The 27,055-nt window shown below is 36.2% G+C and overlaps 2 protein-coding genes across 2 annotated transcripts in view; both read right to left on the bottom strand.

Annotated features, from left to right (window-relative positions):
* Positions 1–704: 704 nt before the first annotated feature.
* Positions 705–11,336, bottom strand: LOC110454388 (latent-transforming growth factor beta-binding protein 2-like). The gene is made up of 18 exons (XM_021503867.1): positions 11,224–11,336; positions 10,696–10,821; positions 10,286–10,417; positions 9,638–9,760; positions 8,808–8,945; positions 8,133–8,255; positions 7,464–7,589; positions 7,061–7,198; positions 6,481–6,603; positions 5,994–6,122; positions 5,536–5,661; positions 5,040–5,210; positions 4,682–4,743; positions 4,046–4,158; positions 3,275–3,529; positions 3,029–3,152; positions 2,209–2,321; positions 705–1,665 (listed from the first exon to the last, which is right to left on the bottom strand). Exons 2-18 carry the CDS (start codon positions 10,769–10,771, stop codon positions 1,464–1,466), a joined length of 2,274 nt encoding a protein of 757 aa, XP_021359542.1. The 5' UTR covers positions 10,772–10,821; positions 11,224–11,336; the 3' UTR covers positions 705–1,463.
* A 6-nt stretch (positions 11,337–11,342) lies between these two features.
* Positions 11,343–27,055, bottom strand: part of LOC110454380 (mucin-like protein) — a 41,717-nt gene continuing 26,004 nt past the window's right edge. Inside the window, exons 8-28 of the mRNA XM_021503855.1 lie at positions 26,660–26,806; positions 26,410–26,541; positions 25,546–25,658; positions 23,947–24,123; positions 23,311–23,481; positions 21,534–22,314; positions 20,683–20,922; positions 19,719–19,934; positions 18,400–18,516; positions 17,566–17,862; positions 16,560–16,846; positions 15,899–16,142; positions 14,809–14,928; positions 14,362–14,490; positions 13,755–13,883; positions 13,267–13,386; positions 12,827–12,970; positions 12,476–12,601; positions 11,743–11,871; positions 11,444–11,468; positions 11,343–11,349 (exon numbers count right to left, since the gene is read on the bottom strand). Of these exons, the coding sequence (XP_021359530.1) occupies positions 11,343–11,349; positions 11,444–11,468; positions 11,743–11,871; positions 12,476–12,601; positions 12,827–12,970; positions 13,267–13,386; positions 13,755–13,883; positions 14,362–14,490; positions 14,809–14,928; positions 15,899–16,142; positions 16,560–16,846; positions 17,566–17,862; positions 18,400–18,516; positions 19,719–19,934; positions 20,683–20,922; positions 21,534–22,314; positions 23,311–23,481; positions 23,947–24,123; positions 25,546–25,658; positions 26,410–26,541; positions 26,660–26,806 (3,851 nt within the window). The remainder of the gene's footprint in view (positions 11,350–11,443; positions 11,469–11,742; positions 11,872–12,475; positions 12,602–12,826; positions 12,971–13,266; positions 13,387–13,754; positions 13,884–14,361; positions 14,491–14,808; positions 14,929–15,898; positions 16,143–16,559; positions 16,847–17,565; positions 17,863–18,399; positions 18,517–19,718; positions 19,935–20,682; positions 20,923–21,533; positions 22,315–23,310; positions 23,482–23,946; positions 24,124–25,545; positions 25,659–26,409; positions 26,542–26,659; positions 26,807–27,055) is intronic.

The raw sequence follows: 27,055 nt of genomic DNA, 5'->3' as shown, positions 1-27,055 counted from the left end.
CCGATCAATTAACATCTTATATAACTATTGATATAAACAAATAACAGTTAAAAAATCCAAATAAGTTCATGTTAATATAGCAATACATCTTCTACGTTATATCATGACAATTCACACAAAAATACGCCTCATACTAAATATACTTATAGATAAATCGATCTGTGTCAATCCGTTTTGTAATTACTCATTTTATATGTAACTTTTACAATAACATATTCTGAAATTTCTTGCCAACCTAGAACATCCTTTTAAAATATTGATATCATGGTTTTAACCCTTTCACCACTGTAGACCATAATGGACTCATCAAGATCAATGCATGGGAGAGTCTACTTAAGTTGCATAGATGTGAAAGGATTAATCTCACATCTGTGTGTCAGATATAACAGACCTTCTAGTTATAAATATTGTCAGAAAAAATAATATACACGAATAACACAATGATATGTCATCATTGTAAGGCAAAAACATAACTTTCTATGGACGGAAATAATGTCTGCCGTTTACTATCAGACAATGAAAACACTCTTGGACTTGGACGGAAAATAATTCTTAACAAGATCAGAAATAGTTATATTTTACTTATATACATAATAACTAGTTTGACGGGTATATACTTATAAACAATCACACTTTAATGCAAAGATCAATAACAATGTTATGTTTGTTGCTTATATCGTAAAAATATAATTTTGATGAAATGATATCATCGTATATACTACATATTTCTAGCATAATAAAACATAAGTCACATGGTCTAAGATGTTTCTTTTCAAACACTATGATCATGTACCCAGGATGAACAATTTCTCAGTCAATTAAAAATGTAATCCATTTTGATTTTGATTAACCTCTTATGTAAACTCTTTCAGTGTCGCTAATAGAGGATGTATTCGCTTACAAGAATATGGTCAAATTATATCAAGTGTTTTGATCAATGAGGTCTTCTCCTCTATTGGAGCCCAATGTTTCATTTAGAAACACTGTCTGATGATCCTTCATCACATATGTACCCATTCTTTTTGACGTTCGATCTTCAAAATATAACCTGTTGAATATAACATAATTTTTACATGCGTCAAACTTTTCAAGACGGTGCTGTCTGTTTCCTCTTTTGTCAGGCTTTGTTCCATTGAACATTTTGTTTGATTTTCGTACTCGAGAATCTTGGAAATATGCAAAGACTCCGACTTTGTTCTGTCCAATTATAAGTGGAATGTGATGTAAAATCAGGTTACAAAATCATTAGTTTTCAATGACAATTTGGAATAAACAAAACCCAGATACGACTCACCTGTATATGGTGAAATCCCATACTACTATATATTAGAAATTGATATTTTGATATTTGAAACACGTCACGATTGTATAAAGTCTGTTTATATACAATATATGCAACATTTATAAAAGGTTTGATCACAGATAGCACATAGAGATATCACATCGCCCATAACACCGACATACTACTGATGCTGATGGAGCTGCAGCTGGGACAAGCGCTGCTGCTGCTGCTGCTGTTGTTGTTGTTGCTGTTGTTGTTGCTGTTGTTGCTGCTGCTGTTGTTGCTGTTGTTGTTGTTGCTGCCGCTGTTGTGATATTCGTCCCTGTTGCTGCTGGTTTTCGAGATGTTCTTGGTCATTGGGTTGAACCTTGTTCTTCTTACTCCTAAAACACAGAGAAATCTTTCATAAATCCATGTTATCATTATACTATTTTTACTTCGCGATGGAATATTTATCTAAATATCTGCTGTTTGGAGTATTAATATAAAACAATGATAAAAACAATAAAATATCACAATTAAATGTGGATTAATAACAACGAAATCGGTACCACTAAACATGGGTTAATAACAATTATATAAGTAGTTATGGGTTACAAAGACGTCGAAGAACATGTGAACATGGACACATCAGACAAACGACTAACTCAAGATACAATATATGTTGACTTAAAGTGACAAGATAAAACATTTCAAGACATTTTCTTTTAGAAATAAGGTGAAATACGACACATTAAACCTTTGTTATCTTTGGCCTTCTGCATAGACCCAACAGTTTTTGAAATAGATGCTTCGTTCTTTGTAATTCAAGTAATTATTTTCTTACAAACACTTAGAAAATAATAAAAACATAAATTAAGACCATACTAACTTTGTTCAAATATAGTCCTACTGTCTTAGTTGATAATGCGTAACGCATTACTTACAATTTCAAGAGGACGACGATGACGACGACAATTATGATGACTCCAACAATAGCCCCGATTGTTGCCACTACTATCACCCAGACTTTAGTGCCTCGTCCAGTACTGGTGGGAGTCTGAAAACGGGAAACGCAAAATTCAATATAGGATATGTTCCATAAGCCAGTTTTAGTAACTTTAAGAACACTGCATCAAGAATGAAATTGTATCTTGCAACTGAATTACTTGCCTTATAGTGAGGTTGCGTTTGGTTTGTTTGTGTTTTACATCCTATTAACAGCTATGGTCATTTAAGAACGTGCCAGGTTTTGGTGGTGGAGGAAAGCGGGAGTTCCCGGATAATAAACTAACGACCTACGGCAAGTACCTGTCGACTGGGTTATAGTGAGGTAACCTAAACGTATTTCAGTTATATTCTATAGTAACAATACGTCGAATACATCGACAAATGGAAATGCAAAATATTTTATATAAATATGAACAATACGAGTTGTAGAGACAGAAAAGATGAAGGAACATAGCGAAAACCTACAGTTTGAACTTTTGCAAACACCTCATTTGTAGTATTATGAACGAAGCAGTAGGGTGTAGCGGATTCTGTTTTAAGTAAAACAGCACATACTTGGAGTTATAGGGACAAGGTAAACACAACAGCAGTTGTAGGAACGCGACAAACATTAAATGTTGGCTTGTAGATACATTAAACCTGATCTCATCAATGGTAGTAGAGACACGAAGGAGATTTACTGCAGGAGTGTTATAGGTAGTGCGGGTTGTAGGACAATGAAAAAAACTTTCAGTTGGAGTTGTAGGACAAACTTACAGTTTGAGTTGTAGTTGTTGTTGTGGTTGTTGTGACTAACTGAACACTGTCGACAGTGACGTTGACCGTCTGACCAAGCACAGCATTAACTTGGGTCTCTATGGCAGTAGCAATATTCTGCTGTCTGTAAACAAAGTAATACAATTATCATTTTGATTTCTTTGACGAGTCATTCCTGATAATTAACACATACTATTGTAAATATACGAATTCTCCGTTTTACATTGAACTTCTGATATAACTTACAGGACTGGATTGTTGATAATTGATTGCAGCAGTTCCTGAGTGAGCGCCTCCTCCAACCCTGTCAGGGTCACACCCACAGCCCGCTTCCTCCTAGACGGAGCGGCAGCAGCAGCAGAACACAGAGGACTGGACATCACGTACTTTACTACGAGTAAGACATCTACTCCTGAACCTGAAGAACTAGTACGGGGGTATCCGGCCCCGAACGCTATGTCCGAAGAAGTGGTGAACGTCAGTGGACTACTGGGGTTGGGTCTGTTGAGTTAAATTGAAATAAATTATAGCAGCGTCGAAAAACAAATCTGATGTGTTTCCTGCACCTCATGTATGTTAATACTCAAAGAACTATTGAAGGTAGCAGTAAAATGTTAATAACAAATATGCAACTGTCTAAGGTAGCAGTAATTCAACTGTGCAATGTAGCAGGGAAGGTTTACATCAATGTTGTAATGTAGCAATTCAGTGTAAAACAAGTTTGCAAAATACAATGTAGCTGTAATGTAATTTTACTTTATACACAAAACAATGTACTATTGAACGTGTGATACGTACATTGTTTGTGTATAAAGTAAATATTTTATATAACATATTTCCAAACTGATGAATCATATTGAAAATACAATATAGCCGTAAATTGTTATCAACGGCTGTGTAAGGAGAAACTAAATGTTAACAATACTGAAAAACTGTAAGAAAGCAGTTACAAATGTGTAAGGCTGCAGTAAAATTTCATCGATAGTTCAATTATCATTTAGAGATATGTACACTTACGTGTAGTTCTTTGTAGTATTGCAGCACAGCTGGACATTTGACGTGTTGTAGTTGCAGAATGTACCCAGGGTATCGGCTATTGTCTGCTTGAAAGAAGACGTAATGGCGCCTAACTGAAATAAGAAGAAGAGTAACGTTTTAATGAAATGTCTCTTTGACAACGATATAGCTTACCCGTGTACTTAAAAAAGGCTACTTCTACAGATTGTATCAGCCATGATGGGTAAAAGAAGATGTATGCTTGGTCAAGTCGGTCAAGTGCTATTATTTCGACCCAGGACCGGGAGGGAGTTTCTCGTTTGGTCACAACTCGTGATGTTTTAGGATATTAGGTTATGTCAGGTAATTATCGTATAGGAAATAGCAACGCACATGTTGTGCACGTGTCGCGTGACCAAGGTATAGCGAGTGTTTTGTGTACAATTTGTCTGTTCTACGTTTACCTGAAACAATATAAATTAATATTTGTTTATATATGATAACCAATATTTAATTGACACAGCGTTGTGGCACTCCGAATACAACTAATATGTTTGGTTGCTTATGAGGGTGCCTCATTCATTCAATGTTTGGCTATTCTAGGGCGATGGTTTGGTTTAGTTAACACATTGGGAGTACAGGCGTTATATAACCTACCTGAGCGACAGTTACACCATTGAAGTTCACCACTACACCATTGGTCTGTTCCACTGCATTTGCTATAGAAATACGAAAATATGTCAATTAATACCGGAAATTTGATTAGAAACACAAAATATAGATACTTAGTTAATATCGTCACTATATATCACTTGGATTTTCACTTCACTTCCTATTATTCCTATCTTTTGTTTCTTATCAGGATTTTTTATCGATTCTTTATAGGAGCGAGAAAACAAGACGCATGCAATTTTCATGTGTAAAAAAAAAAAATCAATTTACCAAATGAAAATTTTCTACGATGAATAATAAAAAAAATATAAAAATGAAAGGCATTTTTTATATATATACGTACGGTAACAGGGTGTGTCACATGACATTGTCTCACTTCCGGGTGCTGCGCAGTCCGCACCAAATCCTTCACGTGTCGGATTTGTACAGTTACGAGTTTTTGTCTGAGTTCCTGGTCCACAGTCCACAGAACATGTTGACCAATTACCCCATTCTGTCCACATTCCGTCGCGATCTAAACAAAGCAAAGCATCAATCATTGGAAGGATTATGGATTTCTTTCCTTTGTATAATTACATTTAATATACTAATATTTTATCATATTGCAAAAAAACAACTTTCATATTATTTCAACATTTCATTGTTACAAAAGGCGTATGATTGGATCAAGGGATAAACATTGACCTGAACTTAGAATCATAAAATTGATTTACAAACATAATTGCCAAAATGGTCAGTCCTTTCTTCGTATATCTAATTATATTTATTGAGGTGAACCCAATACAAATAAGTACAATGTTAACAAAATCTTCAATTGTTTTACCGAGATGGTATCGTACCTGTGCACGTGTTTCCTGGTCCCAGCGTGTATTGGTTGATACAGTTGCACGTGTAGGACCCCTGTGTGTTGTTACATGCGCCATTGTTACTGTCACACGGGGACAACGTCGCACACTCATCAACGTCTGAAATGACACATGATATCGTTTTTACCATATACTGAAAATGTCACGCCATTGCATATGTAATATATTATCGTTTACTTGCCTAAATTATTACTCAAACTGCATATGCTATAAATTATATTCCAATAGTCAATAGTGTCTGCTCGTGTTATAGCCTATTGAGATATGCAACGGAAAAATTGACGCTCTAACGGAAGTCGAAGTGCAACCTATTGTTTCCCCAGGTAGTACGCGAGGGAACTAATAAACATGTGATCGGTATTAAACCTTCAACTGTCGTTTAATTAAACATTTGTGCCTTTTTAAAATATACATAGATATTAAAACAATACCTGTACATGTCTTGCCATCTGATGTCAGTTCATATCCGATTGCACAAGTACAGGTGTCCGTGCCGTTTATTTTGGCACACTGATAGCCACAGGTTCCGGCAAATGTAGTGTTGGTGCAGGCTTTCTCAACTACAACGTATTTAGTAGCAAATCAACTATCTCTTTGTTGGAGTTTTGCTAAATATAAAATCAATCAGCCATGGATTCTCAGTATCGAGAACCGCATATTTTATTTCTGAGTACAAAATATATCATTACCGAGTACCGTCTATCCCATAACCGATTACAGTACACATTCTAATTGAGGACCATGTATTATACAATTAAGCATGTATATATCTAACCTTCTTATTAATCAACATATCTGCATTTTTCTTCTTATTGACGGTGCCAAATAGAGGGTTGGCTCCATCTAAATACTGAATAGGAAGGGACTCTGTCTCGGCTATGTATATGTACATGTGTAGTAACTAGCCTTATTACTTACCAATGCACGAAGACTGATCCAAAGCAAGTCGGTATCCGGTGTCACACGTACAGTAGTAACCCCCATCTATGTTATTACATTTAAAGTCACAATTATCCGTGTTCAGAGTACATTCGTCCACGTCTGTAAGTACAAAGAACAACAAACACTTGACACATATAATTCCGAGACAAATTCACATGAAATTGACAGCTAAATGGATGGATACTCAAATCATTCTTAAAGAATGATACTTAAAAACAACAAACGAAATACACCAGACGTGCTATATACATGGAGACAGGTGAACTTCCCAACATATGGAAATATTTTCATATCTTCCTCAACCAAAGACAAACATCGGTCATCCTAAACGCGAAACGTCTTTTCAATAGGGGGTCTTCTTATATATTTCACAAGTAGTATTTATGGGTTATGATATAGAATAACTTGTTGTTAACAAACCTTGTTAATCAGTTATTTTGTAGCCTACGAACCTTTAAAGGGCTTCGTTTAATCATATTGATGGAAATATGCAAATGCATAATTTTAATGTTTATTTCAAAGTTAATGAAATTGTTTAATGAAGACACCATCTTACCGATACAGGTGTAACCATTTGAAGCCAGCAGGTATCCGCTGGTACAGTTACAGTTATAGGACCCGACTGTGTTAGTACAGGAGCCACGACTACTACGGGGATCACAGCTGTCGGTACCCAACAGACACTCGTTAATATCTGTAAGTAAAAACAACAATCTCTACAGGTAACATTCAGGTGTGCTTATCTACAGGTAACATTCATGTGTGTTTAGACGATTTGGAAGGCATGCTGACTCTACATCTCATCGTATGACGTTCAGAACTACTTCGATACAGGAAAAAATATATAATTATTTCCTATAGCAAAATATTGTCGGAACAACCTTAAAAGATCACATAATCCTTAATAAGATAGCAAATGTTATTCAAGGAAAAGAATTGATTTGTTATATTCATCTCACCTGAACAAATGATACCATTGCCTGAGTAGCCGGTTTTACAGGCGCACGTGAATCCTCCGGGTATGTTAGTACAGTCACCTGTGGTACCGTTACAGTTGTCTGTTCCTAGCTGACACTCGTCCAGGTCTACAGTTAATAGAAACATAATGTTATTGATCAATATTTCAACTAAAATAATATAGTTTCTCGAACATATAGAGTTGGGACGTAAATGGTGTGCTGCCTAACACATATTACATCTAACCGGAAGTGAACCTGTCGCCATAGCTGTTCGAATCGAATAAGAAGCAAGATTATGTGGAAACATTTATGTCTTAAAATTTCCAAAACGTACAGCCTTTGCGAAAATATTCCGTCAAAACTTAAGCCTTTTAAATACTATGGATTTATATAATGTAAGTGAAATGCAACTTCAAGAAGAGCTCTAGTTCAAAATAAAATTATGTGGGATAGTAGATACACGTAAGGCTCTTTATATTACACACGAATAAGATAATAAAGATATATATATATAACAGAGTAACTATAGGCCTAATCCTAATTAAAAAGCTTCTACATGCACTCAGTTTAAATCACAGAGATGGAACATTTTACATGGATACTCTCTGTAATATTTACTAAGGAAACGGAAAACCAATTTATCACTATCCATATTTTCTCATCCCTTACCTTGACATGTGCCTCCGATATCTGCATATCCGACTAGGCATGTGCAGGCGTATTCTGGTTCCGCATTCACACATTTACTGTTGGCGCCACATGTGAACGTCTGGGCCAAACACTCATCAACATCTGAAGTATAAAAAATGTTTAACACCATTAAAAAGATGTTTTCTTTCCAAAACGATGTTTTGCAAAGCTTTAGTTTCCATTAGCGGAGTGTAGTCTTCATCACCAAAAACACTAGTTTAAAGACTCACAACGATTATCAAACTTATTATTATGGTGATACCCTTCTTGTTATGCCTATGCTTGTTGTGAATTCTGTGCTTGTTATGATACCTGTAATTGTTTTAATACCTGTGACTTTTGTATTACATATGGCTGTTGTTGCACCTGTAATGTTGTGATACCTGTAATTTGTTTAATACCCGTGACTATTGTATTATATATGACTGTTGTTGCACCTATAATGTTGTGATACCTGTAATTTGTTTTATACCTGTGACTATTGTATTATATATGACTGTTATGGCACCTATAATGTTGTGATACCTGTAATTTGTTTTATACCTGTGACTATTGTATTATATATGACTGTTGTTGCACCTTTAATGTTGTGATACCTGTAATTTGTTTTATACCCGTGAATATTGTATTATATATGACTGTTGTTGAACCTACCTTCACATCTTCCTCTTTCCACTTGGCTGTATGATGAGTTGACACATATACACTCGAAAGATCCATTAAGATTATTACACCTGACGTTGTTACTTAACTCACAGCTGTGCAGGGACGAGTTGGAACATTCGTTGATATCTACAATAATAATTTGAATGATTTTCGAGATGTAAATGTTTTATACATATGAAATCTATATCGTGTTGAATGTTATAATTTTTGTTATCTTGATTGTCCTAAATACAAAATTACCTGATTGCACTAATAGTTGCTAGGGAGTAAAAAGCACATTAACAACGGCAAGGTTCCCATTCTCTGATACATTACGTAAAGATTGCTGTGCATCTTTGTATAACACTGTATGATAGAAAAAGTCCGCCCATAGATTTTAGGATAATTCCCGCATAACTTTGAAAAGATAAGAAAGCAATCTTTAAAATTAATTTCTAAACTTATTTTACTTTTTACCTAAAAACAAATCTATTTTACTTAATATAAATCGACCGTTTCATAAACGACATCAAAAGATAACACAGCAGAGTCATGGCTGGCCCAGAACGTGAATTCATATCATACCACAAACATTGATTATTTTGCAGTGATATCATGGCGGTTTCAATATTTTAAACAGGGAAAAACAAAATTTATCAATATCAAATGATAGGTTTATTAGAAGCAAAACTAATCATGTGGGTTATTGTAAGTTATCAGATATACTACTTGTGTAAATATTTCGGAAAGACATTTTCCTGATCGGCACAGCGGGCATGGCAGAGAGTATGTCCAGTTACTTTGATTCTTTTCCGACTTACGACTGTAGTATAGCATACCTTCACATATCTTGTTGGTTGCGGCGTCCAGCTGATACCCGGCCTCACAAAGACACGTCTCTACACTGTTAATCATACCGCAGCGGTAACTACACCCGTGGTTATCACTGCACTGGTACAGAGCTGTATTGGAAATTATAGAATTCAAAGGTTTTACGACAAGGACTTAAACATACCGCTTGATCTAATGTTTCATTGACAATATATAGAAGTTTTCAAAGTAAATAGAGGATCTCAAACAAGTACGGATAACAGAAAAGGATTTAATAATGTACATCACGACACTGCTTATTTAAGTACATGCGTCTGTCAAATGGGATTTAAAATGCGTCCATTGTCGAAAATAGCATAAGGTGTCTTTTTCTTTATATTGCTCCACATTTTCTACAGTTCAAACATTCGTAAAATATGGATATAGGTCATATCAGTTACAGGTTCTGTAATCAACCTAAATGCCAATTATTTTTCGCTACACTTCTATAATGCGAAAATGATTTGGATATCGGCCCTTTTTGTCAAAGGTTCTGTAATCAACTTAAATGTCTCTTGTTTACTAACCTTTACAACTTTTGCCATGAAGTTTTATTCAACAGACAGATACTAAGATTCACACATTCTACCATTACCGTAAATGTCGTATATACTTACGTTCACAGGTTCTGCCATCGCCTTTTAGAGTGAAGTTAGTCGGACAGCTACAAGCGAAACTACCGTTATTATTTGTGCAGTAATCTACGCTGAAGCAGTCATGTCCACCAGCAGCCTGACACTCGTTGATGTCTACAATATATATAAGTCGTGTTAAAGTGGTTTGTCACTCATTTATGTATAAGTGTTAAGATACTTAAAAGCAGAATACTCTTCAAATAACAGCCAATAGGCAACATACAAAACATATATACACGCTATTAAATGTAACATTGCATAGTTTTAATGGCTACAAGCAAAACTGAAATACCTTCACATGTCGTTCTATAGATTTTACGGTTAAAAATAAAGCTTCAACAACTACACATGTCGTTCTATAGATTTTACGGTTAGAAATAAAGCTTCTATACCTTCACATGTCGTTCCATCATTTGCCAACGTGTATCCATCGAAACAGCTACATGAATGGGCTCCGATACTGTTCATACAGCGCTGAGAGCAGCCTCCTTTGTTTGACTGGGCGCATTCGTTATAATCTGATCAAACACAAAACAGCATTTTCCTAAGTATAGGTAAGCGATATATTATTTAACGTGCATTTGAAAAGAACATTGTGTATTACAATATTATAAAGTAAATATCTTTAGAGAAATAAAGTTACAAGATTATTTTGTTTGTAAATTTAAGCTGTCTTTTTGCTCTTTAGGTAATTGGTGAATTGATTGTTAGGCTCTGTCGACAAATGGCACGGGTAACGCATGCACAAATCCATTTATAAACAAAAGGACTGGAGCAGGTAAATCCGACACTGAGACAAACAAACTCACCAACACAGGTAAACCCTGCACAGGTAACGCACCTGCATAACACACACATAAACAAAACACGTACAGGAAATAGTAATGCACGTGTTGAACCATACACCCCAACAAACGTACCGACACAGGTAAATCCGTCGCCCGTGTATCCAGACGCACATGTACAGGAGTATCCGGGTGTCTGGTCCGTACATACACCTTTCTCTGAGTCACAATTGTCTGTACCAAGCGTACATTCGTCAATATCTGTAACATACAGAAATTTCATTTAATAAACAACACCTTCGTTAGCATAGGAAATCAAATCCAACGTACGATCCGTTATATCACACTTTCTTACCTCAACCTTGATGCCGCTTGACATTCTGAATCAATATGGTATATACTATATACGTATTAAAAGTTCTCCTATAAGAACTGTTTGCCTCCCGATGTATTTGATACACTCTTATGTTGCTCAAACACGATAACATAATTTAACCGACATTCATACAGCAAACACTCCATATAACGTTCCTCGTTCTGTTTGTCACAAATCTCGCCAAATATCTGTTAAGAGCCCAATTTGAATGTCTTATACATTTCCCTTTTTACATTTCTTCAATATGTAACCAGAAATATTTATATATAAATACTTACTCTGACAGGTCCTTCCGTCCGCTAATAAGAACATGCCATCTGGACATTTACACCCGAATGATCCTGCGATGTTGATGCAGTAACCGGGGGCATTACAGGTATGTGTTCCACCCGTACACTCGTTTATGTCTGAGGAGGTAATGCAAAACACATATTACTGAACGTTTTACAAGATATTCATATCTATGGCGATTGCAAATTATACGCATATTATGCTGAGAGCTGTTGGGTTGAAATATTTTCTTTCTAAACAGGAAATTTCGAGAAACGTATATGGAAAACAGACTTTAACAGCTGACTGAGTAATTTGAGCACCATTGTTCATCAACAATTTTAAACCACGAAGAGATATGGCAATCTACTAATTCTTGATGAGAGCGACACTTTAATAAAAACAAACGTTTATATAAAATACATTAAAATTACTGCATTGGTAAGCATAATGAGATGGGTTGACAGTTCCCTTCCATTTCTATCAACATATCTATTACGTCATGTTTCCAGTAGCTAATGCAATGTTGTTATCATTAAAATCTTTTACGAGTTAAAATGTTCAAATTAATTTCACACATCTTAAATAAACTTTTCTCTAAGGTGTATTGCCATTATTGTCGTTCTTGCGAAACACGTATTAGTCTTGCGAAACACGTATCAGTGCTTAAAAGTTAAACAAGATTTGTTTTGTAAACCGGCTTGTCCATCATTCGTATAGCTATTTAACCGAGCTGCTTACCTGTGCACGTGTCTGAGACTGGCGAGAAGCCAGTTTTACAGTCACACACATAACCACCCTCTGTGTTGTTACACGTGCTCGACACGGCATCACACACCCCTGAGCTAGACAGGCATTCGTTGATATCTATAGAAATTAACATAATGTTTGTTAAATCACACGAGAATGTCGCTGTAATTAATATGTTATTAAACATGCATATATGATATGTCGGATATTTAAAAAAAAACCCACTGCATTTCTTTTTATTGAAAATGATTCGTAATACTGACAGAGATTACAAACATTTCCCTTAAACTTTTGCGGTTTGTCCTTTATTAACATACCTCATGGTGATATTTCTATAATTACCTTCGCAAAAGTTCGAGCTATTCAGCGCGAATCCACTAGGACAGGCACATGTGGTACCGCCATTGACTGGATCCGGGGAACACTTGGACTGACTGCTGCCACCATCACAAGCCTGGATCTCGCCGGCAGTACAGGTTCCGTTAGCTAAAACAAGACTTTATACTGTCAGCTGATTGTGTAGATACATGTATATGATCATTTAATGTATATTGATATAATCTTTGTTTGGATGTCGAATGTAGATCGATACGGTTTATATATGAACACCAAATGCATCAAACACGACATACCGCCTTGATGACGTCCGCATGGTTGGACGCAAGCACGGAAGCAACAGAATGATTTTGACAATTTTTAACTCTTAAATAACTTGAAGCATATACATAATAATCACAAATTTGGCAAAGGTAAAATGTTATTATTCCTGAAAAATGACTTACCATTACAGGTGCGCGCATCTGCGTCCAGAACAAAGCCTGGCAAACATTCACATGTGTATATACCAACACCATCCACACACTTCTGCTCACAGGTATTTTTCTGAAGGCATTCGTTAATTTCTAGAAATAAAGTAAAATATTTCAGTGATAAGTGCTTTGAAAAATCATACCATATTACAATACATGATGCCGTTGATAATTTTGTAAATTTAGAACGAGAAATCCATTACTAAACCGATGGTAAAAAGTGGTGATCTAAGGGGAAATTCATCCGCAAATTCATTCATCAATATCTTAACATTAACGCGTGTATTGTTGTATGAAAACGTGTAGGATTAAAATTAATCGTCTCGCTGATCATAATAAAAATGAATATGTACATCTTCTTCATGGCATATTGATTAGATTATAATTTTAATACAATTCAATATCAGTTCTTGTCTTACGTTCTAATATGTTAAACAAAGTTTCCCTCTTATATTACTCACCTATGCACGTGTTCAACTGTTCATCCCTTTCGTAACCAAAGTTACAGTCGCAGGTGTACCCCCCGACGGTGTTGGAACAACGTGAGTTGTTCGGACAGGTAAACGCCCCTGTGATACACTCGTTGATATCTGTAAATGTATATCATATATATAATTTAAAATAACTTCAAATATTTATCAACTATTGGAAACAACAATTCGACACATATTATTAAATCTGCAGTAAATATATTATTTAAATCTAAAGCATTTGCGAAAAGAGATCGACAACTGCATATCCTTTTAATAAACACACAATGGGTTGATGATTGAATATACTACGCATTGCACATTAAAACGGAACTTAAGTCATGCGAAATTTTATCTTTAAGTTAATCTAACAATTTAAAACAAATACCCAATGTGAAATATATCATATAGAATTCAGAGCGCTGTCGATGTCGTTTTGATGTCATTGTGGTGTTGTGGATGTCGTTTGATGTCGTTGTGGTGCTGTGGATGTCGTTTTGGTGTTGTGTGTGTCGTTTTGATGTCGTTGTGGTGCTGTGGATGTCGTTTTGTTGTCGTTGCTGTGCTGTGGATGTCGTTTTTGTGGTGATGGACTTACCCTGACATTCTAGGAAGGACTTGTAGGCGTAACCAGACAGGCAGTCACAGGCGTACGTCCCATTGGTGTTTCTACACTGGGTGTTTGCCGTATTACACAGATCCGTACCCTTGAGACACTCGTCAGAATCTGTAATACCCAATCAGACCATTTAATCATATTACCCAGGTTAATGTTTACCGCCTAAGCAGTATAGATTAACCTAACAATAACATCGAAAATACACTATATTCAGTATAATAAAGGAAAAGATTTCTATTTAGGTAAGACTAAACGGTGATAGCTAAAGTTACATGAAACTGTAAATGGAATAGATGGCGAAGTCGAATATGACGGATTTACTCTTGTTCAACTCGAGTTTCTATTATTGTTTGCCGTTGTTACTTTGAATGTCTTTTATTTTGACAATATGATATTTATAATAATAATATATTTTTCTTGACTTACCCACACAGGATCTGAGGTCGGCCTGTAGGTCGAAGCCAGCATTACAAGAGCATGAATATCCACCGACCAGGTCCTGACAGTTGTGGTCACATGGCGTATATACCAAGCACTCGTTTACTTCTGTAAAATTTTAAAACGACGTAACAAATTACATCTTTTTTCTGAAAAAAGCTACAATGTATCTTACGCCTTTATCTAAACAAGGGCGAAAATAGGCTTCAACAACTTAACTTTTTTTTTTCGCGCTAAAATCAAGACTAAGAGGAACATAATCCATTTTTTAACATCGTTCGGATTTTTGTATCTGTAAGAGCATCAAATGATTCGAATTCCACAATAACTAAAACTATGGATTATTACAATTGTGTTACCTTTCTAGCCATGCATTTCTTCCTGTTTGTTTGATAAATATGTTTACTTCAATAACGTATTGTTACAAGTCACTGAAGAGTATTTTTTTTGTTACTAAAGAAAAAATACAGAACTACCTCATGTTGTATTTATCCCATGCGTTGATTTGTAGACATTGTGGCGAAAAGGTGACATATAAGACGATAGATACATAGTACAGCATTATATTTGATGATAAAGAGGTTCTATCTCCTAGTGTCAAATTGCATCTAATGTGTAGGATGTTTGATTGAGAAATTCACTCGATCAGTTTTCAAATAAAAATGAAAAACTCTAGTCTTCCAACGGTTCAAAATTTATAATTTTATACTCGAAAGCGCGAAAGTTTATTTCTCTGAAAGGATAAAAATGCATCGCGTCCTTAGTATAACAATTTTTACCGGTAAAGTATCAGGCATAATTTATGAAAAAGAGTGTTATTTTCACAGCAGTGAAGAATATTAAAACTATTCAATAAAGAAAAGGGAAACAAAAATACTATCTTGAGTTTGAGGAGCCAATTAAGTATAATACTTAATCGGAATCAGAATCCTTGAAATTATATTTATCACGAAAACTATATCTCCATTGTTGTTTTATAGCCTTATATAGCATTGCACTTCATTTCATTATGGATCTTACAGAGCAGTCTCTGCTCTACCTACCGTGCCATCAGTACACGTATTAACATGTCCTGTACCTGTACAAGTTCTGCCATCCCCTGTCAAACCGAAAGGGCATGCCGCACACGTTGCCTCTGCTCCAGCGGCTGCTACCTCAGCTGCCGCTATGTCTGTACATAGGACACCATGGAAACAGTATTGGCCAGCGCATCCATCTATGTCGGTTTCACAGAAAGTCCCCTCTAGTCCTGGTCCACAAATACATGGGACGATCTCAAAAAGTCCAGAACCGCTATTTGCAAAGTCACAAGTCGTGCCGGTCTGCAAAACACACATATTGACTTGTCAATGCAACAATCTATTATGCAACAAAATATGATTTCGGGTGCAATCTCCAATGCTGTCTTTAATATAACCCTTAAGTCTTCCTATCTTCTCTGTCACATTTCATGACTTATCACTGCAATTTCCTACCCATTTTCTCTATATGTGTTTCTTATATTGCGGTATTGATTATTCTTCATTTTTTATCATCACGGTTATTGATCTTCTATCCTAAATGTTAACGAGTTATCTGATGTTATTGTCCTCGTGGTTTTTTTCAATTTTTTTTTATATATAGAATTCATATTTGAATCAATTCTTTATGTTTATATTTCAAAGATATATTTACTAAATTATTATTCCTTTTTCATTTATGTACGAGGGTTATCATTCAGCAACATAAAAAGTACAAACCCCAACGCATTTGCACAGATATATAGTCGGGGTCCAGACCGACGACGTCTTCCCATCCGAAATGATGACGGTGATGCTGAGACTCGTATCCGGTATGTTATACCAGGAGATGACACCGGTCACGTTGTCTATGGCGACTCCACTGGAGGTCTTTAAAGGATCAATGGCGAAGCTTATAGAATCATTATTGGCGTCCGTAGCCATCAAGGTGTACAAACTGGAGTAATTAGTGTTGATCGTCACGTGCAGTGTGACGTTTTCCGTGGATGCGACTGGAGGGAAGTTTTCTAAACAAAATTAAAAGTTTAATTAAGTTTACAATTCAAGACATCTCTACTGAACAGCAAAACTTTGGCAGTAAAAATATTAAACCTCGAATATTTGAAAGTAAATTGCTTTGTTTCTGGGTTTATAATACATTTTATTTCCAAACCCCTAAGCGGCGCGAAGCGACGAAGGGCTTGATATGTAAACACTTTGTCCACTTCCGGTGCTTCGTGACTGTACATGGTTTTGTATGATATGTGCTCAAAACAAATCACAGAATGACCAAATACTTTCCCTTCAAATTACCCACTAGTAAAACATACAAGGATAGTTCAGCTAAGTACATTGACCCACAATCGTTACCCTTAATCAATACGCTCTATGTTCATACCAGTTCCACCTACACCGCCTAATTGGTCTGTTATCATGTACAATATCTAGGGTGCATACACGCAGACATCTTTAGTACAGTTTTACACTGATTGGTTCATTAAAGCCACATGATATGTGGAGGTCAAACAGATTCGTACCCAGTATTATCAGTATCATCTGGTTACGTTGACTGCTCTCTGAACTCTATTGATTCTATAGGTTGAATAATATAAGTCAGATTGTAAAACCAATAAATGAAGTTCAACCTTTTTTTTTATTATTTAATCGTTTACCAGGTTTTACTGATAAAGAAAATGAAATTGCAACAAACTCTCTGCAAAACAAGACAATTATGAAATATACAAACCAAGGTTTGCTCGATTGCTTTCAGTTTCGGCTTTAGCTGCAGAAGTAGCCTGTGCTAGACTTGAATCTCCTGTTACTTTGAAGTCAAAGTAGCATTCTTTACGCTGAGTTGGATCGGGGTCCTCTGGCCCTAGACCATAGCACGTGCTGATCGCGAGACTTCGTTCAGTATCATTAGGAAACATGACGGTCAGGTTTGATACAAAGAACATAGGGCGTATGGAAGAGTTGACGGTAATGAACTCAGGATTTCCGTTGGCGTCGGTGAACAGCGTCCAGTTTACGTTCGCAGTAGACCCTGTGTAAAGAGGACACCAAAGATAGACATATGGTACAGTTTGACAGATTCGAGGGTTCTCCCTTTTATTGCATTTCTGATTTAAATTTCTTTGCCCACTGCTATGTGTGAACTCGGTAAACATATATACACCTCGTGTGTACTAATATTTGCGCTTCCGTTGTAGCCTCAGAAACCACAAATCTAAATACAGCGCGAAAGGTTGATGTTCTGAGGCGTTCTATATTTATTTCAAACATGATGTGTCTTGAAAATACCTATTATTCAACAACACATTTTTTATTTTAGTCTACCAGGTTATCACGTGATTAACGTCCACGGTTGAAAGTGACCAAAATAGAATGCCACACTCACGAAAACAACATGGTGATGGAGCGTCCATGTAATTTGCATGCAAGCAGAAGGTGTTTGGTAGTACAAATTCTCTCTTTGTGTCTAAGTAAAACATTTATTGAGAATTTTAAGGTTGTTTTCATGTTTTAAACTGTATATATAAAAAAGTTTAAAAATAAAAGCACATTTAACAACAGAACTTACAATGAATCAAGGTATCGTAGATCTGCTCCTCGGTAGCGGATGAGCCTCCAGATAAAACGTTTCCGGCCGGGTCTGCGAAATCGTCTTCTTGGTTGTCATTGAAATTGCCCAACACACCTGAAACATGCAAGATCAAACAATGATGTTTACATGCAGCGAACCAATCACACATGTAGATAGCTACAGGATATATCACTAGTTAATAGGACAAACTACATCAATACACAGTTTAAGATAAAATGTTCTCGTTATTTTAAAACGATCAAAGCAATACAATTGTCGTTAATGTCTGTAATTTATCATTGTTTTTTTAAACGCTTTTGTAGGGCAATTTACGTCTGTTTTGATCTCTAAGATCATACATTGTTGTCTTTACAACGAGTACCATTATATCTCAATTTCACATTGTTTGGGAATGAGCCTTAAACGTTATTAATCGACATAATTAAACCATGATGCAACTATGATTCGGTCCTTTGGTTTAGTGTTTGTGTGGCTAATTCAGATTAAGGTTGTAATTTTCTCTCTCAGAAGTGTGGTAACCATGGTCATCGTTATAGTATGTCAACACAAAATAGAAAGCTGAATACGGTCAATGTACATAATGGCAATTATACATGATATTTTGCCATGCTGCACTCACAGTGGCGGATCCAGAGACTTTTCTGGCGGGGGTTCCAAATTTCCTGGGGGGGGTTCCATGTGGGGAAAATTTAAGGAAAATGGTGAAAATACATGAAAATTCTCAGGGTTGGGGGGTTTCCTGAAGCCCAAAAAACCCCTCTGGATCCGCCACTGACTCAGGAGAGTATCCTAAAGGTACTCCAGATTTTTCGGATAAGTATGGTTATACAATTAAAAATGTAATAAACATTTCTGGATCGAATATAACAACCTCTTCCATTGGGACAAAACTTTTCTGATACTGATCGAGAGTGTGGCATTGAGAATACAATGATAAGTCTGTACAAATATAAAGACAATTCATTTCGGGAAAAAAGCCAATGACAATATGTGTTTATAATCAGATAAAGTGTAAACTGCGCTGTCTTAATTAGACAAAAACCAAAAAACAGGGTCATTAGAACATGAGATGTGGTTTCTAATAGCAACTAAGAAGCACCCCCCCCCCCCCCCCCCCCCCCCCACCCTGCCGCGCAAAATTAAAGAAAGCGTCAAAAATGGGAGGGTTAAATCTCAGATGTGAAATTGGACAACACATGTTGGCTAAAAGTATACACCGAGAAACAATATTTACTACGCCGCTTGTGGTTGTAGCAGAGAACGATATAGTATATTTCTAAATGATTCGAACTGACCTTCGAAAGTGCCCTTCATTGTCGAGGGGCCATTAACAGAGAGCTGTATCAGTCCATTACTGACACTCGCTCCAATCACCGCACCAGAACTAAAGGCCATGTAGTACGTCGTTACAGTGTTGTTTGCGGAATCCAAGGTTGTTGGCATGGTAATAGTTACTTCCGTCCAGAAGCTCGTAGACGTCACTTCCGTTAGCACACCATTGCGACTGATTTCTGTAAAAACAAATCAAAAGCTTTATGAATGCCGATGAATCTTGTTCTATGAGGTAATAAAGAAAAGAACTTAACGTGTTGTCATGCTAAGATTAAAATGTGTTTTGTCATTGCAAACGTTACAAGACAGAGGGCTGAAAAAACAGGCTTTAAACTTTTGTTCTTTCGATTAAAAAAAATATTTGTACATTTAACTTTGCTAAAAAGCCGGTTATCTCCATAACTAGTATTGATCTTTATTTGCAATTGGACTTGTCCAAGAGACAACCTCTCTAAAGCTACCACAGCTGTCTAAAACACAAGAGAATACCGAAGTGCCAACAAAACCATAATACGAAATCAAAATCGATAAAACTAGGGCAAAATATGAACATGAAGACCCTGACAATATATTCAAGGAGAATAAAATCAGGTGTAAAGGTATATCAAACTAGTCTAGCTACCATCGAATCACCCTAACAGTAAGACTTTTCTTTGTAGACCACTTGTCTCCATAGTTACCATCGGCCTATATCTCAATTAAAACTTGATTTGGAGATCACGTGTCACTTTACCTATTAAATGCCTACAGCAGTCACGTGTCTGAACGTTTTGGTTCAATGCTTTGGCGTTTCTTTACGTGTTTTAGTCAGTTTTTCTTAACGATCATTTGTATCTTAAAAGCTGGGTTCTATTTTTCGGCTATAGTTCCTTGACCGAGTGTGTTGTGCGTTTGTTGTGTATCGTACATGTGAACGTATATACTTACCCAAGGCAGCCGTGGTGTCGTTCAGACGAAACTCCACAGTATCACTAGCTGGAGTTACTTGCTTAGCAATGAGTGCTCTCAAAATGGTGGCGACTTGTTCAATCCCATCCTTAACGTAAGCGTCCAACCGTGCTAGGAATCTAAACGTTGTGGAATTGAGCATAATGAAGTCACCTCTGCCATTGAACGTGAAAGGCACACCATCCAAAGACGAAAAATGAGGGTCACCGCGACAGGCAGCTAAGGAAAGACACGAATACAATGAAAATATTTAATGATATATCTATCAACTTAGTTTGACATTTTTAAATTCAACATCCAGGTAGATCTAAAAGAAAAAATGTGAAATTAAGCACATTATAAAATGTATTTTATCACTACGAAAGCATGTCTTCTAAAATATGGACAATTTCACGTGAAAGCTATTGATCATTAGGTGGTCAATAACTACCAGCTCTTTACGTTAGCTAATATTGGTTGCCATGTATTCTAAAGCATGTTACTTAATAATCTGATTAAAAATGTTGATTCCTAAGTTAAAAATATATTTTTATCATTTTCATTTTAAAAGGCTGTTGTATTTTATTTTAAATATACAAAAGTATAGCACAGTATTTTAAGTCGACATAAGAACAATTCACTAAAACCGAACCCATTAGTTTGTTATTGCTCAAATAAGCTTGGTATCATTTGGTCTATAGCAGATACTCATTCCTATACAGCTTGGGATATTCTTGCAGAGGCATACCAAACATGTTAAATTTTAGAGTGAGGTAATACTCCAGGATTCTGGCCAGGGTCATACCAAACATCTTCAACTTTATAGTAAGTTAGTGCTGCGAAGTACCTACCGTTTGCTCCATTTGCATAGCTAGCTGAAGTACCAATGGGTCGTCTAGTCACAAATTCGTTACACATTTCTCGCGTGGTATATGACATGATGTCGGATGCACAACAGTAATCGCAAGCGGCGTCGTCAAGAGCTTGGGCCGAGGCCAGATGTCTTTGATAAGTGTTCACACAATTGGCACTTTGAATATTGGTAATTATTCCGTTACTTTGGTAACAACATCTCTTACTCTGGGGACTCGACGAGGATGCATCTGAAGCCGCTATATTGACGTAACAGTCCACTCCACTTGGGATCCTACTATTTACGAGTAACGAGTAGGTTGACGGTGGGAACATTGAGACAGATGACGGACACGTTGACGCGTCGGAGGTGTCATTCAGCGGGTGTGTCATGTCGGCCAAGTCAGTCTGAAGCCAATTGTGGCACTTCAGACTTTTCTGAAGAGTTGATCCACTGTTGTCGCTGAGTTTCAGGACAAACTGTCCTTTCTTGCTCCCAATTTTATAAAAGAAATTGTCGTTGAGGTTCCCAAGTGCCGATGACGTTGGATCGACTAAATCAGGTGTCTGTATGAACACAAGTTTGTCTTTATTGGCGTCGGTTGAGATGCTAAGGAATGAGAACGGGTACATATACGATGCCATGTTCCTGGAAAGACCAATGGTAGCCGGATAGAAAGTCATGCTTCCTGTTAAGATATTCCAATGCATTTCCTGGTATTTTAGTAACACGTTGGTATTTATAAAATCTGTCATCAATATAGCCTGGAAGGTAACCTCCTGTAAAAAAAAAAGAAATAAAGCATAGTCAGCATTTCAGTGCTGGTAACCCTATCAGTTTCTTTTGTTTTATATAGTATGTTTTATCCTCAAATACAAAAAATATTGGAAAACCCTTATTAGAAATACTAGAAATTCGGAGTAAGGAACACCTATTTCAATTTGTGTTTGATACAGAAAGCCGAACAAGTTAAAGATAACTGCACCACATCTCGTCCATTTAGGTCTCCTCAGTAGCAAATAACAAAAGAATGAAAACAAACATGTCGAAAGTTTCCCGAAACATTATTTGGAATACAGCGAAAACCCATTAAATATACATAGAATGTACAACTTCAGGCTACAGTAGGTAACTTACTTTTACACCAACATGTAAACCGCGCCAAATAGATTCCGACTGTAACGTTACGACAACCCTTTGGGACTGATAATCCATGTAAGCATACTCTACACCATGCTGGATTCTTTATGAGTCAAGTACCTACCAAAAATTAACACCCGTTATACCGTTATCTCTGATCCTACCAAAATTAACCACCCGTTATACAGGTTATCTTTGATCCTACCAAAATTAACACCCGTTATACAGGTTATCTCTGATCCTACCAAAATTAACCACCCGTTATACAGGTTATCTTTGATCCTACCAAAATTAACACCCGTTATACAGGTTATCTCTGATCATACCAAAATTTACCACCCATTATACAGGTTATCTCTGAACCTACCAAAATTAACCATCCATCATAACTAAGGGTTATTTCTGATCATCTCAAAATTAACCACCCGATACACGGGTTATCTCTGATCCTACCAAAATGTACCACCCATTATAAGGGTTATCTCTGATCCTACCAAAATTTACCACCCGTTATACGGTTATCTCTGATCCTACCCACGATCAGGTTTAACAACATCAGTCTTTTCTATGTTAACATGAAGGTTGAAGTCCACACATTTCATGTCCTGGTGAACTTGAATCAAACACAGTGTTACCTCTCCCGTGACTGGATACTGCATTTTGTACCACGTAAACACCACCATCGCTTTGGCTGCGAACGAGTTGGACAGGGCAGTCTGGACATCCCCGGCTACGGACACTATAACAGCGTTCTCACTGGTCACAGACGAGGAGTAGACCCGATAGTAAACCCCTTGGTTGGTTACCTTTGTATCAAATAGATCGTGTCAATGTGTTACACACTTGACCTATCATCTCTCACAATCGTGTATATATGTATATCTATGCATAAGATATTCAACAAAGAAGCATATGACGAAAACTATTGCTTATAATTTATAAAATTCCAATTATATCAATTGTTATTAAATTATGTTGAAATATTAAACGACAACATCTCTCTCCTTATTGCATCGATTTAAAAAAAATGAAATAATTCACATAATTGATAGAATAAGTCAACTTGAAAATACAGCACTGTAGTGTGGAAAAGTTGATTATATTTTGTTTAACGTCCTATTAACAGCTAAGGTCATTTAAGGATGTGAGTGTCGAAGGGAGTCAAAAGATAAGCAGTGCAAAACAGTATGAATCTCAGGAGAAAAATAGTAGTTAAAAAGTATCTGTCTCAACTTTGTATTAAATTAAGTTTATACCAAAGCAGAACGTACATTTCCGATCCCAGTTTGCATATTGGCCCAGTATACCGCCACGGCCTCCTTTTCTTGGAGATTACTTTGTTGCAAGAAAGGGAAATCTGCCGCTGGATTGGAATAAGTTCTACGTATTCCCGAGTTCTTGTTTCCACTATGTACCTCTGAGAAAAGGATGAGCCCACTTTTCGTCACCTATTAGAGAGAAAAGTCCGACAAATACAAGCATGTAGACAACATGACTCTGAGAGTAAATATGACAACATAACTTCGAGAGTAAAGATGACAACCAAACTCTGAGAGTAAAGATGACAACAGAACTTTGAGAGTTAAATGACATTTTATACTGAAGAAACAAGAGAACGTACTGCACATAATAGTTTCATAATAAATGTATACCCGAGATAAATTTGCCAAAGTTAAGATAAAGTATATATTATACAAACTTAATTCAACATGGGTTATTATCAAAGTTAATACAAAATATGATTCAAAATAAATTTAAATTTGTTTATAGAAGTAATGCAAGGTAAATATATAGTATTTTTATCTAATCAATGATAATATATAAATAATATGTTGAATAAAACAAATCTAGTGATGTAAATTGAACGACATATTTTAAATAGTATGTCAGTTTGCCGAGGCTAACGTACATTCATGAAATCTTACAAAACTTTTCTACTTTTTAGTCATGCACTTAAGTCTCTGATTGATCAATGATTGGATATTAACCTATTTTAATAGTCGTAGTCATTTCAAAATTCTATGTAATTTTCAAACATTAGATAATAATCGGTATAAGATTCATCAGTTTAGTATGAATAATAAAGGCTAGGTTTATTTTGAAAACAAAACAGGAATTGAAATTGAAAACTTATTTTGCGAGCTTTTGAAATCATCTATTTTCATATTGTCAAGCAAAGAGTGTAAATGACCGGCGTCTCGACTCTAAACCGCTGAAAACAAAACACTAAGCAACAGTGTGCCGAATCAGTAAAGTCAGCTGTCAAAAATCATAGAGGCATGTCGCCCAATTGCACTGAAGTACTGCCGGCAGTCAAGGGGACGGGGAACATGGCCTCAGACCACCATTACTTCTACTATATGTTGCTACCATAAGGGAAAAAGAAATCAAAATATTTTTAAAACTTTGCGCCGGGTCTGGTTCTTATTTCATATTGTAGACCTATTCAAAATGAACCTACAGTGAACTGGAAAGTATGACCGGCATTTGAGAAAGATAATTTAGTTTGAATGTCAATACCCTGCATGTATTGGGGAAATACCAAAAATCACCAAATAATGATGCGCAAGTCTCATCACTCATTGTGTCCTGCTGCCAATACAAACTTGAAAACTGTGTCAAAAACAATAATCAATAGAATAGATAGTGTTGAACAATTCTATGTAAAACTAACCCTGTACATATCTGTCATAGATCAGACAGAAAAATATATACCTAGTAACTAACCTGAAGTGTCCTTATGCACTACATTCGTGTTGAACGACCCCGGAAGTGTATTTGTGGTCAGAGGCCATATTTTTACCTATTCCGCCCCTTAGTGGATGTAAACATATATATAGGTTGCCAGGTTAGTATGTGGCTATACTTACATACATGCACGGCTGATAGTAGTCACCGATCGGGACAGCGAACTCGAGGCATATATAATCAGAGTAAGCTCCCGTGATTTTCGTATCGTTAAGGAACGGAACCAGTCTTTCCTCTGCAAAAGAAGGCAATGTTACTATGATAACATTTTGCGATGTAGGTTACAAGTCCCAAAAAAGGTCTACGTTTTGTACGTAACTAGGACAACATGTTATACTATACATATATTTGTCCGACACGTTGTCTTTTGTATATAACAAGATGAACATAATACTAGCTAGCGTTATATTGAGGCTATCATATTGTGGTTCATGTATAACATGCTACCTTTCGCAAATCACGTTTAACCCTTTCACCCCTGTGTAACTTTAGTAAACTCTACCATGCATTGGTCTGGATGAGTCCATTATGGTCTACAGTGGTGAGAAGGTTAAAGTGGTGTTACGGTGCCTAAATGTTTTCTCTCTCCTTCTTACTGTTATCAAATGTTATGGTTTGAGTTTCTTAGATCACACATAAATCTACTGAAATCCTTAAATGGAGTCTGTTTGAAGGAGAATGAACATGTTATTTAACGGAATATTTTTAGGCAAGTCTGGTCACCAAGGTACTGAACAGAATATATCATTACAATAAATTATAAAGGAAAATTAGAGAAACTCGTATTTCATCTTTCTTTGTACCTCAATATACCAATAAACCCTATAGAAAATAATTGTATATTTTAGTTGAAACCGATGCTTATCTTTATCAACACAAGATAACGTATGTTAGACGATAAGTTTAAAAATCACTTATGACCAACAAAAGGAGAAGGAATCATTTCAAAATCACAAACGAATATTTGCCGAAATATAATGCCATACCTCGACATGTTCTTCCGTCTCCATTGTAGCCCGTCTTGCAGGCACACGTATAGCTGCCATTATTGTTGACACAGTCTGCTCTCTCTGCGGCGTCGCAGTCACTGGTGGAACTAGAGCTACACTCGTCGATATCTGCCAAACGGAAAAAAATATGGATACTATAGCAATAAAAAGATGGTGTGTTTTAGGTATCACTTATTTATTTGTATTCTCAATAATATTTCGATTTGTTTTTTTGGCGCATGCGTACCGTGACAGGTTTTCAAGTCGCCACTAGAGGTGTAACCAGTCATGCAGTTACACATGTAATCACCATCCGTATCTTCGCACGAGGATACTCCAGCGTTCAAGTTCCCGCCAGTTTTACATCCAGAGCTGACGATACATTCGTTAATGTCTGAAAAATCAAACCATCGATGATAAGCAATCACCTCATTTTCACAATTTTTACAATTTCCGCCGATTAATACACAATACTTTTGATGGTCAAAGAGAAAAAAGAAATGACTAATAATATTATATCGTTTCTCCGAGGCGTGATCTTTTTAAGTCATAACCTGTTTATCTAATAGATAACAAAGGGTCCTGGGATACTTATAAGTGTGTCATCAAATGTTAACTATTTTGTATTTTTTGAAACAATGTT

The sequence above is a fragment of the Mizuhopecten yessoensis genome, unplaced genomic scaffold (genome assembly GCF_002113885.1).
Source record: "Mizuhopecten yessoensis strain PY_sf001 unplaced genomic scaffold, ASM211388v2 scaffold917, whole genome shotgun sequence".
In the NCBI taxonomy this organism is placed as follows: domain Eukaryota; kingdom Metazoa; phylum Mollusca; class Bivalvia; order Pectinida; family Pectinidae; genus Mizuhopecten; species Mizuhopecten yessoensis.
Note: the sequence above shows the minus strand (reverse complement) of the source record. Positions and strands in the feature narration are given on the sequence as shown.

Excerpts from the sequence above, each read along its gene's own strand:
- LOC110454388 (XM_021503867.1), bottom strand. The coding sequence starts at position 10,771 with ATGAACAGTATCGGAGCCCATTCATGTAGCTGTTTCGATGGATACACG. Across the intron at positions 3,530-4,045 it reads AATACTACAAAGAACTACAC|ACCCAACCCCAGTAGTCCAC; the intron begins GTAAGTGTACAT and ends TTAACTCAACAG. Across the intron at positions 3,153-3,274 it reads ATTATCAACAATCCAGTCCT|ACAGCAGAATATTGCTACTG; the intron begins GTAAGTTATATC and ends CTTTGTTTACAG.